Source organism: Elephas maximus, chromosome X (assembly GCF_024166365.1).
Source record: "Elephas maximus indicus isolate mEleMax1 chromosome X, mEleMax1 primary haplotype, whole genome shotgun sequence".
NCBI lineage: Eukaryota > Metazoa > Chordata > Mammalia > Proboscidea > Elephantidae > Elephas > Elephas maximus.
In genome coordinates this window covers 144,989,517-145,010,050 of record NC_064846.1, presented here as the reverse complement: position 1 = coordinate 145,010,050, position 20,534 = coordinate 144,989,517, and the positions used below count along the sequence as shown (strand labels likewise).

Here is a 20,534-nt window from a genome sequence, read left to right as displayed (position 1 = left end):
AATAGCAGAGAGGGGTCCAGAGAGATGGCAACTGAGGAGCAAATGTTCTGCCGCACCACGCCCACCACTCCATGCCTTGCAACTATATAAGCCCTGAATTGGGAAAAATTGTATCTCCTCTATTCGGTGAAATTAAGCTCAGTTATTGAGAGAGAACATTATGGATTGAAATTCTTACTCAGTACGATAATTATAATTGACAACCCTTTTACACTATTTTGATAAACATGATGGGGATGTATCAACTTAATATTCATGCTGAAACTTTTCATACACCTGCCTTGAGTTTCACATTCCTATGAAAAGACTTACTTTGATCTGTTATGATTGTTCTAGCCTCTTGATTGCCGGTCTTGTTTTTCAAATTCTGGGCAGCAGTAATGAGTTCTTCCAGTTGGGGGCGTCTCTGTTCCAAATCCTGCATCGTTGCCTGAAGGAACAAATATAAAACTTAATATTGGGGTTCTCCAGCATTGTGCATTTCTTATATGTAATACAAAGTAAAGTGCAATTTTCAAGCCAACTAAAATGCTTTCAGAAATAAGGAAGATGTTATTGGATATAAATCTCTATTGAGTAAGAACTTGTAGAGAAAAATTTAACAAGTAATGTGTTTCATTCTTAGATTCCAAATATATTTCAAATGAAATTCTTGATTATAGATTCGCCTCACTATTTAAGAGCTTAAATAAAAAAATCCGTTGATGTCGAGTAGAGTCCAGCTTATAATGACCCTAATCCGCCAGGCACTCCTTGGAAACTCTCTAGGGCAGTTCTACTCTGTCCTATAGGGTCGCTATGAGTCGGAATCGACTCGACGGCATTGGGTTTTTCGGGTATAGGACAGAGTAGAACTACCCCATAGGGTTTCCAAGGAGCAGCTGGTGGATTTCAACTGCTGACCTTTTGGTTAGCAGGTGAGGTCTCAACCACTACGCAACCAGGGCTCCATTTAAGAGCTACGTGAAGCCATTTCAGAGTACCCTGTGTTTACTTAAACCAGTGTACAAGTGCCCCTAGTAGAGATGTGGGGCCCTGATGGTGCAGTCTTAAGCATTTGGCTGCTAACCAAGAGATTGGTAGTTTGAATCCACCAGCAGCTCCTTGGAAACCCTATGGGGCATCTCTATTCTGTCCTATAGGGTCGATATAAGTCAGAATCAACTTGATGGCAACGGGTTTGATTTTTTTTTGGTTTAGTAGAGATGTAATTCCAAATTATGATGATGCATTTAAGAGAAGGAAAGCTATTTATACTTTTCATTTCATTCTGTGTGGTGTCAAAATCAAGTTGTATATATGAGAAACAGAAAAAGCATAGAAGTGAACTAAGAGATGAAATATTTAACTTTTTTCGTGCCTGAGCTTCCTCATCTGTAAAATGAAAAGGTGATGTAGATGTGCTAAATTAGTGTCTCCTCAAAGTTGCCTGACCATAAGAGTCACCCAGGCTCCTTTGCTCCACTCCAGAACTAATGACTCATAGTAGGGATGGCTGGCAATTTGTATTTCTAGCAAATTGTCTACTTAACTCTTATGATCTGGCAAGTTTGGAAATCATCAGGCTAGAAGTTAGTATTCATATTCTTCCATATTATAAAAAAACATTAAACTGAATACTGCTTTAGATAAAAGTACCAAATAGAATATAGCCAACAAATAACTTTTAATTTATTGGTAGCGGTGTTAATCATCAAAAAATTTCTCTTCCCCCAAGAGTTCATTCAGTGTTTGTATCATCTTAGTCTCTCTACACTCTAGGGCTAAGATCCCAGCAAGATTTACAAAAAATTTGTGGAAAAGTAAGATACTTCACTTATAGTATTGCTCTGCTCCTAAACAGAATTCATTTTATTTTAATTGGGGAAACTAAAATTGATATTTACTATTAGTTTATAGGAAACCCTGGGGGCGGAGTGTTTAAGAGCTACAGCTGCTAACCAAAAGATCAGCAGTTTGAATCCACCAATTTATAATCACTATGTGACAGATGTTTTCTCCTTTTTATTCTAGTACTAACCAAACCAGAAGTCTTTCTGATTCTAAATCTGATGTTCTTTGTACTACCACATGAGGCCAATGGAAGTGAAGCGATGAAATGTAGTAGATAGCAACGTTCATGAAACTTAGTTATGTACTATGTCCTCTGACTTCTGGTGATTTTCTAAGGATTTTTAGTTTTGGAAAGGCCAAATTTTGATCATTCTATAGTGTTTCTCTTTTGTGAAGATGTAGAGTTTTGTGATTTAAGCTCAATTGCCTTTGGTAATATGAAAATTATGGAAAGAAAAAAAACTTATCCAAACATTGTGTACATCTATTTTGAATATTTCCCCATCTCTGTATTGAAAAATCGGAGGGGCTAACTTCCAACAAATTTTCCACATTTTTGAGCTGTGATTGCTCAGAAGAAAAATCCAATTTTCAGGTTTCTAACTTTTATGGTTTTTTTTACACAAAAGGGTGTTTGAAATACGGAACAAATTGCCAAAGATAGCTATTGAAGTAAGTGGCATAAGTCAGTTGGAGAGTGCTGAACAAATTTTAAAGTAGGAGCCATATACTAATAGATAGATTTTATGAAATAAGATGTTCTCCAGGGTTAGAATGTTACAATCTGGTCATCTGTGACACAGCAAGCAGAAAAGGTGCTTCGGAACTCTTAAATATTTGAATGTGCTCGATATATTTTTTTAAAACTGTCTTATCCAGAAACATCAGAGAAAATAAACTTTTCCCTCTCAAATTTAACAAAGAACTGATACACATAGCTAGCAAAATACATAAATTCATTTATTCACTTATTCATTCATTTTATAAATTGTCACTGAGTGCTATAGCAGTGAGCAAATGCATTATGTACGGTTTGTTTAATTTAAATGAGAAACTGTTTTGTTGATGCTTGGAAATGTTTATATAAGCAAAGACCATCTTTATCAGGTTACTGTTCTTGGATTCTATGTTAATTCACCCTCAAATAACCAGGCTATTCTTCTCACTTTTGGATGCATTACTCAAGGTTTGTTATACTTTTTTCTTTCTTTTAGAATTTCAAAGTTCATTTAAGAAGTAGGTTTTAGAAGTAACTTGATCAACTTTAATTTGAACCTTAACAGGCTTTAAAATAAACCTGACCACAATGAACAGCTTTTACTGATGAAATTAGCAAGCATGTCAATTTAGACTTAAAACAAGCCATTTTCCTCTCTAATAAACAAAATAAGTCTCAGGGTATTGTGAAACCTGTTCTCTAGTTGGGTGATTCTCTAACTCTGCTGACAGGCACATGCGTTGTAAGCACCTGAGAAGATTACTGATGACATACCTTTGAAGCAGCCTCCTTAAAAACCTAAGGAGATTCACAATTGCAGTACTCCTATGCACTTGTAAAGTTTTTCAAGCTAAAATTGCAGCTCTTTATCCCACTTTCTGGTCAACATATACAAACATCCATTTCAAAATAGAAACTAGGAAAATAATCTACTGAATTATTTTTTTAATATTAAACCCTGCTGGCATAGTGGTTAAGTGCTACGGTTGCCAACCAAAGGGTCGACAGTTCAAGTCTGCCAGGCACTCCTTGAAAACTCCATGGGGCAGTTCTACTCTGTCTTATAGGGTCGCTATGAGTCGGAATTGACTCGACGGCACTGGGGTTTTTTTTTTTTTTGGTTTTAATATTAAATAGTGGTCTCAAGAAATCGAATGATGTGTTTGCATTAAGCAAATCTGCAAAAGACCTCTTTAAAGTATTGAAAAGCAAAGATGTCACTTTGAGGACTAAGGTGTGCCTGACCCAAGCCATGGTATTTTCAATTGCCTCCTATGCATGTGAAAGCTGGACAAGGAATAAGGAAGTCCGAAGAAGAGTCGACGCCTTTGAATTGTGGTGTTGGCAAAGAATATTGAATATACCATGGACTGCCAGAAGAACGAACAAATCTGTTTTGGAAGAAGTACAGCCAGAATGCTTCTTAGAAGCTAGGATGGCGAGACTACCTCTCATGTAGTTTGCACATGTCATCTGGAGGGACCAGTCCCTGGAGGAGCACATCATGATTGGTAGAGGGTCAGTGGAAAAGAGGAAGAACCTCACTGAGATGGATTGAAGCAGTGGCTGCAACAATGGGCTCAAACATAGCAATGATTGTGAAGATGGCGAAGATGGTGTTTCGTTCTGTTGTGCATATGGTTGCTATGAGTCGGGGCTGATGCCATGGCACCTAACAACAACAGTAGAGCAGAATGTGAATTTTCTCCTTCAATTTTCTTCCCAGAAATAAAGGAAAGGATTTAAATATGGCATATACTTAAATATTTTTTTAGTTAAGATATTATAAAAATAGTGACTGATACATTTTCTTGCTAAGAAACGGAACATAGCCATGAGGTGAGAGAAAATATTACTTTTCAGTTCATTTAGTTTTCTTTTGAGTGTATTCTATTTATGTGCTATTATCATTTCTTTGACTTGACAGTTTAGATTTATAATCCCATAACTTCTTAAATTCAATGACTTTATTCTCTATTCCATTATAGCCACCCACAGATCCGAGAACACCTTAGATCTAATCATAACTCAAAATTTTTGTTGCGGTTAGGTGCTGTGGAGTCAATTTCAACTCATAGCGGCCCCATGTCACAGAGTAGAACTGCCTCATACTGTTTTCTAGGCTGTAATCTTTACAGCAGCAGACTGGCAGGTCTTCCTGGGTGGGTTCAAGACACCAACCTTTAGATTAGCAGCCGAGTCCTTAACCTTTGTGTCCCCAGGGCTTCTTTTTGCACAGAATTATCTAGTTCTAAAATCTCCATCTTTAAAACTTTGTTCTCTGCCCCCAATCTCCTGCTCTTAGCATGTGTCACCCCTCAGTAACACTGCCCCTACTGTAATCTTCATCCTCATACAAACTCCAGTCCCCTTCTATCATTCAATTACCTTGTTGTAGCTTCAATGGACAGATAAAACTAGTAGAATTCTGATTATCCTTATTTTCTTCTCTGATATGAGCCCAGATATGTATGACACGTGTAACTTAAATGGACAAAACCAAAACTATTACATGCTTAAAAGTACCTAAGCATGATAATTAATCATTGTACACAGGATTCTATCATTCTAGCAGAAACAAACACAGGAGAGGAAGGAATCGATGCTATTTCTAAGAGAAGTCATAAACTAGCTACAGGGCTTTACTAAAAACAGCTTACCCCTTGGAGATGAGAATTCATCATAGATTCCACTAGCTGAGCAAAGACAGAGGGAAAAAAAATATGTACCTTCAAATACAAAGTAAATCAGAAGTCTTTAATCCTACTAAGCCCCCTCAAGAGGTGAGGGAAGTGGTTATAAATAGCAATTCTATGAAAAAAAGGAGCTAAACAACAAAACCGTAACATACTTCGAAACCAAAACCAAACCCATTGCCGAAGAGTCAAATTCCAACTCTCAGCAACCCTATAGGGCAGAACTGCCCCCATAGGGTTTCCAAGGCTGTAAATCTTTACAGAAGCAGACAGTCGAATCTTTTCTTCTGCGGAGCACCTGTTGGGTTTGAACCTCCGATCTTTTGGTTAACAGCAGAGCGCTTAACCACTGCACTACCAGGGCTCCTTAGCATACTACATGTAGGTCATTATAATCTCTGAGAAAGAATTACATTTTATTATTATATTCTTTAAAATGTCAGTCTACTGGAGCAATACTTAAATTGAAAACGCCATACATTAACTGAATAGTCAGCATTCATAAGTCTAAGAAAAAAGCTTATCAACCAAATGCTTTACATTTTTAATATTTTTCTACAAAAATCAACAATTTTCAGACAGTTGCAATTAGAACAAAGGCCTGTAGTGATCTTCAACTGTTACTATTTCCAGGAAATAAATAAACATGAGTTAATTTAAATGTAACACGAAAACGTAGAACCTTATACTTGGTTTCATTAACAACTTTAAGAAAGTAACATTAAAGATTGACATGGTGAAATAGTTTATGTATGGAAGAAAGTAAGCATTTAAGTCAAGTAGCTACTAAATTGTAGCCTTTCTAGTAACAAAGAGTTTTACCTGTGAACACACTAATCATCTGTCTAGTTCTCAAACTGCCTCACAGAGCACCTTAATTCTGGCTTCTGTCTGTGCGTTAAGCTGCCTTTCCAAATAGACTGGCCAAATCCAAAGTCGTCTTTATTGCCCTCCACTTCCTCACTTTCATTTACGTTTTAAATTGGCTTGGATATTTTCCTACCTGGTATGCCTTCCCTAATGAATGTTCTAGCAGCACCTCTGTTGGTAACTTCTTCATAAATACTCTCTAACCATGGTTATCATTTTGCACTTCATGCATTCAAAAAATATTTTTAAAGGCGCTTTATTTTTTTCTATTTTCAAATTCACAGAGTAGTTGCAAGAATGTTACAAAGAACTCTCATACACACTTCACCCAAAAGAGCCAATTGTTAATGTTTTGTTGCATTTTATTTGCCATTTATCATTCCCTTTCTCTTTCTACATATGTAATATTTGTATATGTAATATATAAGCAGCCCTGGTGGTGCAGTGGTTTAAGCACTTGGCTGCTATCTGAAAGGTTGGCAGTTGGAATCCACCAGCCGCTCCTCAGGAGAAAGACGGGGTGGTCGTCTTTGTAAAGATTACAGCCTTGGAATCACTATGGGGCAGTTCTACTCTGTCCAATAGGGTCACTATGAGTCAGAATCTGCTGGACAGCAACAGGGTTTTTTTTTTATATATATCTATGTCCAAGTCCTTTGTCGTCGAGTCAATTCTGACTCATAGCAACTGTATAGGACAGAGTAGAACTGCCCCATAAGGTTTCCAAGAAGCACCTGCTGGATTTGAACTGCTGACCTTTTGGTTAGCAGTGGTAGCACTTAACCACTATGCCACCAGGGTTTATTTTTTATATATAGAGATATATGTATGTATGTATTCCAAATCATTTAAGAATAAGTTGCAGATATCATGCCCCTTTGCCCCTAAATAATTCAGTGTTTGTTTCCTAAGATCAAAGACAGGCTCTTACATAATTGCAATCCAATTTCAAAGTCAGGAAAGTTAACACGGCTTTAGTACTATAATCTAATCCACAGTCTTTATTCAGAGTATGACTATTGTTCCATTAATGCCTTTTATAGCTACATTTTCGGTTCCTGGTCTAGGCTTATGCATTGCATTAATTTTCATATCTCTTTAGTCTCCTTTAACCTGAAATAGTTCCTCAGTCTATCTTTGAACTTTGTGACATTGATATTTTTGAAGAATACAGGCCAGGTACTTTGTCAAATGCCTCCCCCCCCCAATCTGGATCTCAGCAACTCTTTTTTAGTGCCTCTGTTATGTCAGGCATTGAACTGGGCACAAGGGATGCACTGGTGAAGAAGGAAACATTCCTGTTCTCAAAGAGAAAACAAACTAACAGTGAGGACAGGCAGTAAATACACAGTGACAATAACTGAGTTGAGTACTACGGTAGGGGAAGCGCACGGAATAATAAAGCATGTAGCAGAGATACCTAACCAAACTTGGGGATCTAGGAGGGCCTTCTGAAGGAAGTGGAGCTAAAGTGGGTCTCAGCTCTTCTCTATCTAAACTATGCAATACGGGTTTAAATACCATGGCTGTTTTTTTTTTTTTTATAGCAGCCATGAGAATGTGCAGGCCTTTCACTAAACCAAAAAACCAAATCCATTGCTGACGAGTCGATTCTGACTCATAGTGACTCTATAGGTGTTATTCAAGATAGAACAACAAATGAACACTGGAAAAATTGGGCAGGAATAATCCCCAAATATGCTTATTGTAAAATGGTTTCCATTTTTCCCTTTCCTCTAAAATATATGTAAAAAAAAAAATCCATTGCCGTCGAGTCGATTCTGACTCATAGCAACCCTACAGGACAGGCTAGAACTGCCCCATAGGGTTTCCAAGGAGCGCCTGGTGAATTCAAACTGTTGGCCTTTTGGTTAGCAGCCAAACTCTTAACCACTATGCCACCAGGGTTTCCAGGCCTTTTGCTACTGGGACCTAACTGACTGAGGGCTCCAGCGTGCTGCATTTTGAAATCCATCACTTCATTTGCACCAAAGCCAAGAGCCCACAGACTGCTCCTTGCCAACAACTGAGGGATGTGGTGAAACAAAGGCAGAGCCATTCCTAGGAGACATGGGACTCCTCCATGAATCCCTAAAAGCTTTGTGGAACCTTCCTTAGACTGCACAGGAGACTGGGATAGCTCCACCCAACCTTCTCTCTCTCTCTCTCACCTTCATTTGGGGTCAGACTTGTATCTAATGGCTCTCTCAGCCTTCCCTGGATTCCTTTCTATTTCGTTTCACGTAGGTATTTCCTCCAATTAAATCCTAGTCACACTTAATCTCAGACCCTGATTAACACACTCGCTTTTGCACTTCTAGCCCCTAAACTTCTCATTTACTCCTTAGATTCACATAGCATGATGGGTCCATGTATTACTACCTGCATGTGTAACTCTCAGTTAGCGGGCATTGGTAGTACAGGTCTTCTCGTGCCTCCCATCAGTTGACTTAAAATTCAATTCAAGTAAATCGGTATTTTTTAATTATTATTGTTACTAGCTGCCATTGAGTCAGCCCCAACTCATAGCAGCCTCATGCACGATGGGATCGGACTGTTGTGATCCATACGGTTTTCACTGGCTGATTTTCTGGAAGTGGGTTACCAGGCCTTTCTTCCTAGTCTTTTTTAGTCTGAAAATTCTGCTGAAATTTGTTCAGCATCATAGCTACATGCAAGCCTCCACTGAGAGATGGGTGGTGGCTGTGCTTGAGGTGCATTGGCTGGGAATCAAATCTGGATCTCCTGCACGCAAGGTGAGAATTTTACCACTGAACCACCAACACCCCCCATTTTTAAGTTACCTTTATTTAAAAACTACTACTTCTTAAAAATATGGGGGGCATGGCCATTATTCTCAATTAACCTATAATTTTACTGGAGGAAGAGATGATTTCTTCAATGTCTAATATGGTAATGATGAAGGTCCATTTTCTGCACACATAGTTCATGAATTCTAGGATGTCAAAGTAAACCACCAGGAATTTGCTTTCCATAAGAGCCACTAGGTTTCTTGGAAGACATGGGAAAGAGGACTTTCAAGCAAGATCTCAGACGAGGGAAGATAACAAAGCTAAGACAAAAGTCATCCCGACCTCTCTGTCTGAGACGTGCCCTGGGTAAGCAGAGGTCTCAAGGAGAGTGGGCTTTATTGGTGTGTTCCTTGTACACTTGCACAGGGTTCTGCACACAAAAGGGCCTCATGCTTGGCTTACTGTTCTGCTGTCACTGTCTTGAAATTCTCAACAATGTTTTTTAACAAGGCCCTGCATTTCCATTTCGTATTAGGTTCCACCAATCATGTTGCCGTGCCTGACCTCAACCCTCAGGCAGCAGAGAATAAAAGATGTGTATCTTGGCTGAAGCACTGGTTGATCATTGATGGGGAACAACATATTTGAACACAAGTGACATGATGTCAATGCAATGCTTCTTGCTTAGTTCCTGGCGATTTATTCCAAATTTCTGGAAGAAGAAACCAGGAAGCTAAAGAGAATGTGTTTTTTGGAGAAAATCTCTTCCAACTTCAAGAAAAAAAAGCAGAATAGGACAGATGGTCGGCAGTGGTCGTGAGTTGGGACTGCATCGGTAGCAACAATATCAGAGAAGCAAAGTCCTGTGATTGTAGGAGTGAAGTAGGGGTGAAGTAGGGAAACTCCCAAGAAAGTGATGAAAATCATTTAACAAAAAAATTGGGGGTAAAATGAGGAACCTGTGGTGCCAGCAACAATAATGGCTGCTGGGATTCCAAATACCACCCCCAATTTTAGCTAAGTAAGTATTAGCTCTTTCCAAGGCTAACGTGTCCTTGAGCAATACAGAAGAAACATTTAATAATTAATTACACAAAACATTTACTAAACTATATGCCAAAGTCTGGGCTAATAAACACAGACAAATACAACTTAGCCTCTTTCCTCAAGGGACTCATAATCTAACAACAAGAGAAAGACTAGTAAAGAACCAATACAGTGAAAAAAAATGTTACAAGATTAGTTGTTTACTGGGCATTTACTATGCGCCAGAATTGTCAATTAATATCATAGTGGTTAAGAGCATGGACTCTGGAGTTAGATCGCCTGGGTCTGAATTCTTGCTGCCACTTACTAGCTTTATTATTTTGGACAAGTTACTTAGCTGCTCTCTGCTTCATTCCAACTGCTAGAAAATGAGGATAATAACAGACCTACCTTTTATATTGGTTGAAAGAACGAACTGGATTAATACTTGTAAACTTTTTGGACGTTTTCTGTTATATAATGAGAACTATAAAAGTTTTAAGCAAAAATATTAATTCGCCTAGTCCTCAAAATATGAGATAGGTACTATTATTATACCTATTTTACAGATAAGAAAACTAAAAGAAAAAGAAGTAATTTGTTCAGGATCACATGTTAATAAGTGACAGAACTTCTAACAGAGGTAATTTGGGTCTAGAGCCCACACACTTAGGAACTATGATATAGTATGATATAGTTATAATATACCAAACCCCAAACCAAACCCACTGCCACTGAGTGGATTCTGACTCATAGCAACCCTATAAGACAGAGTAGAACTACCCCATAGGGTTTCCAAGGCTGTAAACCTTTATGGAAGCTGACTACCACATCTTTCTCCTGAAGAGCGGCTGGTGGGTTCGTACCGCCAACCTTTTGGACAGCAGCCAAGCGCTTTAAGCACAGCCACCCTTGTGTGTCAGTGGAGGCTTGGGTACTGTTGTGATGCTGAGCAGGTTTCAGCGGAGCTTCTAGACTAAGACCGACTAAGATGAAAGGCCTGATAATCTGCTTCTGAAAATCAACCAATGAGGTCTTCATGAGTCAGGGACCAACATTAAAATATAGTATGGCTAAAGCATAGTATGATATAATTACAATACATAATACTATGTAAGTATTGTAATTATATGTATATGTATATGTATATGTATATATGTATATGCATATGTATATGCATAGTATGATATAATTACAATACATACATACTAAAGCATAAAAAAAATTATCATAGTATGTATGATATAATTACAATAAAAAAACAATACAGTCATGGCTAAATGAAACAAGAATATGAATGGAAATTTGAAAGGGGGATTAACTAACTGTGGAAGTACTGAATCATTCAGGGTTTCTGTAATAAACAAATGACACATTGGAATTGGGATGGTGCAGTACCCTGGAGGTAGCAACAATGGGGGAGTCTTTCCTCCCCAATGCCTGAAAGGCAAAGAGAAGGGAGTAGTTAGTGTAAACTGAGAAGGTGCTGCAGGGAGAAAAAAGAGAGGACCCCTGAAAGGAGCTGTGGTTGTCAGTCAGGGTACCTAGCCATGCCTTGACTCACTCTCCTCTTAACTTCTGATCTACTGGCACCTCCCATTGAAGGACACAGTCAATGGGCAAGCAAACCCACTGATGCTGTCCATATTGGTCAGCCTCCCGGGGTGAAACAGGAAGTTAGAGAGTGGATCTGAGAAACTACCCAGCAAAATTACCAAAATGAATGGTAAAGAAAGAACCAACCACCACAAGGAATCAGTGAAGGGAGTGGCCACATATGGGGATTCTCAGCAAAGATCATAGACAGTATGGCACTGTAGCTGAAGCCTGAAAGATTCTGCTAGATAATGAAGAGGGCATTGTAAGGGGAAGAAAAAAATGAGCAATGGCATGAAATGAAATAAAGAGCCTCAACTGGGCTGGCTGGAGCCTAAGATTCTCTGGAAATAATGGGAGATGAGCTTAGAGAGGCACAATGGCAGCAGTTTATGGTTGGCTTTTTTAAAAGGAGCTTGAGGCGTTTGGATTTTATCTGGAGGACAAGTGGCAAGCGACGACGACCTGAAAAACAAGCTAGGGGAGCCAAGCTTTTCACAGTCCCCTGCCTTGTACACCTTGTTCCTTCTAGCTGGAATACCTTTTGCAGGGCTGGTTGATTCCTGGAAATACAGTAAACAGGTATCTATAAGTAAAAGTATTTATTGACCAAAGGAATGGATACAATAAGGGGAAACAGAGATGCAAGAAAGACATATTTATAATTGGAATGGTATGAAAGTTTCTAGAACATACAACCTTGCTTAAGCAGTGTTTATCACTATTAAGAGTAACTATCATTTAGCTAACTTGAAAAATGATATTATATTAACTTAAAACAAACAAACAAACAAAACCCATTGCCATAGAGTCGATTCCAACTCGTAGTGACCCCATAGGACAGAGTAGAACTGTCCCATAGGGTTTCCAAGGAGCAGCTGGCAGATTTGAACTGCTGACCTTTTGGTTAGAAGCTGCGCTCTTAACCACTGTGCCACCAGGGCTCCATTATATCAACTTAAGAAAGTATTATTAGATATTCCAACTCATAAAACAATAGGACAGTCTGTGAAATTTATTTCTCTATTTCTTTGTAATGTGATTTTCTCACTTGTAGACATTCTTGAGGGCTTAAAAAACAGATTTTAAGTCTACCAATTTTGATGTCTTTCTTGTAATGGTATAATACAAAGCTTTGTTGTTGTTGTTAGGTGCCATCGAGTCGGTTCTGACTCATAGCAACCCTATGTACAACAGAACGAAACACTGCCCGGTCCTGAGCCATCCTTACAATGGTTCTTACCCTTGAGCTCATTGTTGCAGCCACTGTGTCAATCCACCTCATTCAGGGTCTTCCTCTTTTCTGCTGGCCCTGTAGTCTGCCAAGCATGATGTCCTTCTCCAGGGACTGATCCCTCCTGACATATCCATAATTTGTTATGATCCACATAGTCAAATGCCTTTGCATAGTCAATAAAACACAGGTGAACATCTTCTGGTATTCTCTGCTTTCAGCCAGGATCCATCTGACATCAGCAACGATATCCCTGGTTCCACGTCCTCTTCTGAAACTGGCCTGAATTTCTGGCAGTTCCCTGTCGATATACTGCTGCAGCCGTTTTTGAATGATCTTCAGCAGAATTTTGCTTGCGTGTGACATTAATGATATTGTTCTATAATTTCCACATTCGGTTGGATCACCTTTCTTGGGAATAGGCATAAATATGGATCTCTTCCAGTCAGTTGGCCAGGAAGCTGTCTTCCATATTTCTTGGCGTAGACGATTGAGCACCTCCAGCACTGCATTTGTTTGTTGAAACATCTCAGTTGATATTCCATCAATTCCTGGAGCCTTGTTTTTCACCAATGCCTTCAGAGCAGCTTGGATTTCTTCCTTCAGTACCATCAGTTCCTGATCATATGTCACCTCTTGAAATGGTTGAACATCGATTAATTCTTTTTGGTATAATGACTCTGTGTATTCCTTCCATCTTCTTTTGATGCTTCCTGCATTGTTTAATGTTTTCCCCATGGAATCCTTCACTACTGCAACTCGAGGCTTGAATTTTTTCTTCAGTTCTTTCAGCTTGAGAAACGCCGAGCATATTCTTCCCTTTTGGTTTTCCATCTCCAGCTCTTTGCACATGTGATTATAATACTTTACTTTGTCTTCTCAAGATGCCCTTTGAAATCTTCCATTCAGCTCCTTCACTTCATCAATTCTTTCTTTTGCTTTAGCTGCTTGACGTTCGAGAGCAAGTTTCAGAGTCTCCTCTGACATCCATCTTGGTCTTTTATTCTTTCCTGTCTTTTCAATGACCTCTTGCTTTCTTCATGTATGATGTCCATGATGTCATTCCACAACTCGTCTGGTCTTCAGTCACTAGTGTTGAATGCATCAAATCTATTCTTCAGATGGTCTCTAAATTCAGGTGGGATATACTCAAGGTCATATTTTGGCTCTTGTGGACTTGCTCTGATTTTCTTCAGTTTCAGCTTGAACTTGCATATGAGCAACTGATGGTCTGTTCCACAGTCGGCCCCTGGCCTTGTTCTGACTGATGAATTGAGCTTTTCCATTGTCTCTTTCCAAAGATGTAGTCAATTTCATTTCTGTGTGTTCCATGTGGTGAGGTCCATGTGTATAGTCGCTGCTTATGTTGGTGAAAAAAGGTATTTGCAATGAAGAAGTCATTGGTCTTGCAAAATTTTATCATTCGATCTCTGGCATTGTTTCTATCACCAAGGCTATATTTTCCAACTACTGATCCTTCTTCTTTGTTTCCAGCTTTCGCATTCCAATCACCAGTAATTATCAATGCATCTTGATTGCATGTTCGATCAATTTCAGACTGCAGCAGCTGATAAAAATCTTCTATTTCTTCATCTTTTGCCCTAGTGGTTGGTGCACAAATTTGAATAATAGTCATATTAACTGGTCTTCCTTGCAGGCGTATGGATATTATCCTATCACTGACAGCGTTGTACTTCAGGATAGATCTTGAAATGTTCTTTTTTGTTGATAAATGCAACACCATTCCTCTTCATGCTGTCATTCCCAACATAGTAGACTATATGATTGTCCATTTCAAAATGGCCAATACCAGTCCATTTCAGCTCACTAATGCCTAGGATATTGATGTTTATGTGTTCCATTTCATTTTTGATGATTTCCAATTTTCCTTGATTCATACTTCATACACTCCAGGTTCCGATTGTTAATGGATGTTTGCAGCTGTTTCTTCTCATTTTGAGTTGTGCCACATCAGCAAATGAAGGTCCCGAAAGCTTTACCCCATCCATGTCATTAAGGTCGACCCTAATTTGAGGAGGCAGCTCTTCCCCAGTCATCTTTTGAGTGTCTTCCAACATGGGGGGCTCATCTTCCAGCACTATATCAGACAATGTTCTGCTGCAATTCATAAGGTTTTCACTGGCTAGTGCTTTTCAGAAGTAGACTGCCGGGTCCTTCTTCCTAGTCTGTCTTAGTTTGGAAGCTCAGCTGAAACCTGTCCTCCGTGGGTGACCCTGCTGGTATCTGAAAACCGATGGCATAGCTTCCAGCATCACAGCAACACGCAAGCCCCCACAGTATGACAAACTGACAGACATGAGGGGGATGTATATCATATGGATTTATAATTCATATCATATGCCTTTACTTTTATTTTAAAAAAATGAGGCTCTTTCTTTTCTACTATTAATATGTTATTTTAAAAATAAATTCTTTCCCTTTGTTAAAAAGAGATTAAGATGGTTCTTTCAAAGCTATTTTGTTACAGGAAATTCAAAGGATTGATTTGCTTGTCATTTCATAAAACCCTTAATATGCAAAAATGAAAACTTCTTTCAGTTACAGAAGCCAGTAAGTAAATAATGTGGTCTAAACTGGGGATCTTGAAATCTAATTTCAAGGTCAAGAAGAATTTTAGGCTACAATTTGTTGATAATGATTTGCAAATACATTTCTAAGCTAATACAAAGGGCACTGATATTTTTAGCTATTCAACATTAGATCTATTAGTTATTCTATATTGTTCACATTTCTTGAAACTCTATTGTTCCATAAGTTTAGCATACTGACAAAGGATAATTGGGGCAGTTTTAAGACCAGTTTTTGTCATGTGCATCACATCTGCAAGCTTTTGATGTGATAACCCAGTAAAATATGTAATACTTTTTCTTCTCCCTGGTGATGCAGTGGTTAAGAGCTTGGCTGCTAATCAGCAGTTTGAATCCACCAGCGGCTTCTTGGAAACCCTATGGGGCAGTTCTACTCTGTCCTATACGGTTGCCATGCATTGGAATCGACTCAACGGCAATGGATATTTTTACACACATTTTAGAGGAAAGGGCAAAATGGAAACCATTTTATAATATACATTTTTGGGATTATTCCTGCTCAATTTTCCCAGTGTTCATTTGTTGTTCTATCCTGAATAACACTACTTTGGAACCATTCTATTTTCGACTGTTCAAGTTCTATGCTCTGTTTATCTCATCGGAGCACCCTATACATAAGTTGAATCATAAGAAAGAAAATAGAGGAATTATGCAACTGGAAGAGTGAGGGTACTGTTTATAATATTTTGCCTGGTACAGAACACCATTGACTTTACATCCTACAGAAGCTGTCCAGAGCTTGTAGAAATCCTCAGATAAAAGAGACCAGAGCTGAGAGGTAATTGAACATTGATTAGCCAAATAGGCAGAAAATATTTTTTGGGAATAGTCTATGCAGTAGGGAATGCACCTTGTGGGTGATAGAGAATGGCTTAGAAGAACATCCCCCAATGAACTCAATGAACTTGCAATGCAGCTGCGAGATTTTAGAACAGAGTAATGCAGTTGGAGAGACAAACTGCAGGCCCACCCATGCGTGCTCACATATGCAGTTAACCAATAATAGAAGACAATATGTAAGTGACAAATGTAATGGTTTATGGACTGCAGACTATGCTAACAGGATTCTGAAGGATGGACTTTTAAGGTGAATGTATTCAGGGAAAGTGCTACAGAGAAGCTGGAACCTGAACTTTAAGTCGAGGATGGACAGGACTCATAACACCAGAATGATGACAGGGCAAATCTAGGACAAGGAAGGGGCTTAAAGCAAAGTGTGGAGGTCAGCATACGTAAGCGTGCTTGAGAAAGAGAGAAGAGGGCAGCTCTATACTGGGTGATCTTTGACCGTGATCAAATTGGGAAAGGAAGCTGGAGGCACAATGTGAGGGCTCTGAATATCAGATTAACGAGTAATGTTGAAGGCAATGGAGGGGGGGTGGTCATTGGATGTTTTAGACCAGAGGGATGAAACAATTAAAGTGGCATTTTAGAAATAGTAACCACGCACCGTTGCATCTAACGTCCTTTCCAAGAGAGAGCTGAAAAACTAAATTGCAGCAATCTAAGAAAAGCCTCATCTATCCCTTCTTTGATTAAATCTCCTGTCATGAAAACATACAAAACATTCCTAATTTAACTTCATGCATCCTTTTTTTTTTTCAGGAAAAGATTATAACTCTCTTACATATAAATAAATTCAACTCCATTGCTTTCCAGATCTGTCCCAGAGGCTGATTAAGTAAACTTGCTGATCCCATTTGTAATCTTATATTAAAATTGGATGGCAGTACAAAGGGACTGTAGTTTTAGTTTTTTTTTTTAAGGTAAACATTCAGGATATTTTATTAAATTCTTAAATTCCTGCTTTAAAGAATATCATATATTTTCAGTGCATGAAAGAAAACTGGGATCACTCCAGAAATATGACTTCAAATATTATTACCAGTGGTAATAAGAATTATCAATGTAATGTTACGATGTCACATTTTGTGACCCTAACTTCTCAATGTCCTTTTATATCTATTATTGCATTAGACCTATGATGTTTTTCTTTGGGAAATGAAGACTCCACATAATACTCCCATTTCTAGGAAAAGTGTCCAGCTGTTATTTAACAAGACTAATCCCTTCCAAAGTCAAAAGTCAAACATACAAAAGGTTATGCTAAAAATGCATTCAGCCTTTTCATATTTTCAAAACGTTTTGGAGTTGCCACTTATTTAGGTACAGAGCCAAGAACCTTGGTTTTCATTGCCAACTGAAGCCATCAATAAACTGAGGCAGAGCAAGAGCTGTGACTGTTCTGTGACACTGCCTGCACAAGGGAAGTGAAGTAGAGAAATGAGCAATTATCTAGAGGCAATTAAACTCATGTACACAGTCAATCGGTATAATTCAAGCCCCCAAATATCCTCTTCTCCTATCTTCAAATGGTGGATGCTAAGACTTGAATTATCAAAATAATTGGCACAGCTGTTCAATTCATGTTGCCTATACAGGGATATAGCATCAGGCTCAGTTTATTCATCTGTAAAATGAAGATAATTACATTTATATCAACCAATCTTGGGGAGATTAAAGCAATAAATGTATTTATAAGAATTCAAGTACCTTAGGTAGAAATTAGTCAAATATGGCTAGTCCAGGTTTCTTTATTGTAACAGCAATTGAGGAATATGTTATGTGGAATATATTTAATCGATCAGGTCTCAACCATCTGATTTCATCAAGTTCTGAACACAACAAAGTGAGATGACATATGGATAGTAAGTAATCAATGTGCTCATGCTAAGAAATGCTATCTTAATGGTTTGGAAGTCATTTTGAGTCTTACAAATAAGTATAAGACAAGGGTAAGGGTGTGTGTGTGCACCCACACACAAACAGGCAATATCCAGTTTGGAGAAGAAAGGTATGCACAAATCCGTACTCTACTTTTGCATGAAGTAGTGTACCAATTGGACACGCACATAAGGAATAAAAAAAGTTTAACAATTGGGTCTCACTCTTCAAAATAGATAGCAGACTTTGTCTGTTTCCTTGGTGGTTGTCTCAGAGAGTGACATTAATCTATTTCGTCTCAGAAATTGTATGACTGGGGAAAAGATCAAATCTGCCTTTGATTGGGCACCACGTGTTTAAGCCTTGGCTTAGCTGTAAATCATTCGCAATGATTATTTCTTGATAGGGGAGTGGAGTTACTATCAAAACCAAAAAAAAAAAGAAAAAAACCATTGCCATCAAGTCAATTCTGACTCATAGTGACCCTATAGGACAGAGTAGAACTGCCTTATAGGGTTTTCAAGGCTGTAAATCTTTACGGGAGCAGTCTGCCGCATCTTTCTCCTTTCTCCCATGGAGCAGCTGGTGCCTTAGAATTGGCTGACCTTTTGCTTAGCGCCCCAGCACTTAACCACTGTGCCACCAGGGCTCCTTGGAATTGCTATTATGGGGTGTTAATACACTTGCAGAGGAGTGTTGCTGGAGGTAGGAGGTGTTAGACATTGATCAGGAGCTTCAGAAAAATGAGCTATTTATTTTTGCTGCTGTAAGAGGAAAGTTTCTGTAGTAAAACAATGATTCTGCTTCTCTGTTAAAAAATACCATTTTATGACATAGAAGCTCACTTCAGTAAACAAAGAACAGACTGTTAGTGGGGGATGTAAAAATTGCAATAGAATATATTTCCCTGTAGGAGCACAACAACCTTTAACTCAATTGCAACTTGCAGTGTGACAGCTCTTCAAAGGAGGGGACATATTCTATGGGGAGGATCTCAGATATGCTTTTCAATTCCCCAGACCATACTAGTTCTTATCCTATAAAAATGGGTCTCCATTAGCATACTGTGCCAGTAAATCACACACTTGCACCACAGCATGAAAGAAGCCCTGCTCGGGGGGAATTGCTATTTGTGGCATAGTTCCAGGGAAACACATGGCTCAACTGAATCCGATTCTGAAGAATATGGAAAGTTTATGTACTGTTTGATAGGAAAATGTGCACAGCTTTTTAACTGCGAGCCTCTAGGTCTGCTCCAAGGGCAAGTATAATCAATTCTTAAATGGTTTTTATAATGCTGCATACCTAACCAAGCTGTTTATATTACAGGGAAGTGTGGTTTAATTCTCTATTTTATTGGGAAGGTTGCTTATTATTAACACTACTCATTTTGATAAATTTTAAATAATTTATAACCTCTCCTTAGGGAGAGGTTGAGGTAAGAATTCTCTAACTATCTACTTTTTCTCTGTTTTATTTGTATGAGGGGCACAAAATTGCTTAGACATTGCTGCTTTAGAACCGTTAGTAGCATGCGTCTGGGTAGAGACAAAACATTGATACTAATAAATCAATATTGTTGGTTGATTCCAATTTCCAATTTTCACTCCCTCTGTGTGTTACATTAACGATCTACCTAATTCTCAGGGGAACTTTTCTCTAAGATAGTGACCAGAGCAGATGTTAACGAGGTTAATGCCTCAATTAAAACTTTATGAAGCTAGATAGATTGTAGTAATAGCTAATTCCCTGTCTTTGTTTCACAAAAGGGATGCTACTATACACAAATTATGCTAAAAGTAACTCACAGAACATGTGTTACTGAAGAGGAGTCAAAAGCATTAAAAATTTGTACAACGGGCATCACCACAAAGAAGGTAAAAAAATAAGAAAGGCTGGCAAACTCAGAGATGCAATTCATTAAGCAGTTTGGGTTTAATAAATGTCTACCTTGGAATGTTTTCCAAGTAATTACTGCCCCAATCTCTATCCACTTAACTATAGTATTCATTTGAAATATCAACTAAAACTTGTCACCCCACTTTCTCAAAAATTTTCAGTGACTCTCCACTGCTTCATAATTCCAAACCCTACAGCATAACAATAACAGCAATAATTAGTTATTATATTGTTCCTATGCATCAGATATTTTTTCTAAGCATTTTGCAGGTATCAACTTAGAGCAACCATCTGAAGTAGGTATCCTTGTATTCTTTTATAGATGAGGAAAATGTGGCGCAGACAGGTTACATAACTTACCCTAAGTCGCAAAGCTAATAGCTGGTAGAAGTGAATGAAAATGGTCCAGATCTTCCTTTTCTAGTGTTTTTGTTCAGTACATTATGTGCGATTTCTTAAGCAGCTACAGTGTATCAGTACCTGAGCTAGATATTCTACAAACATCATCATTAAATTTAACAGCAGCTCTACCTAAGTAGGTATTATGGCCATTTTTACACATCAGGAAATAGGCTC

At 38.4% G+C, this 20,534-nt stretch overlaps 1 protein-coding gene across 12 annotated transcripts in view; it reads right to left on the bottom strand.

Moving 5' to 3' along the window:
- The window catches only part of DMD (dystrophin), a 2,447,064-nt gene that overhangs the window by 676,398 nt on the left and 1,750,132 nt on the right, over positions 1 to 20,534 (bottom strand). For all 12 annotated transcript variants that reach the window (XM_049872854.1, XM_049872851.1, XM_049872858.1 and 9 more), the window contains one exon: positions 313 to 430. In XM_049872854.1, the coding sequence (XP_049728811.1) occupies positions 313 to 430 (118 nt within the window). The remainder of the gene's footprint in view (positions 1 to 312; positions 431 to 20,534) is intronic.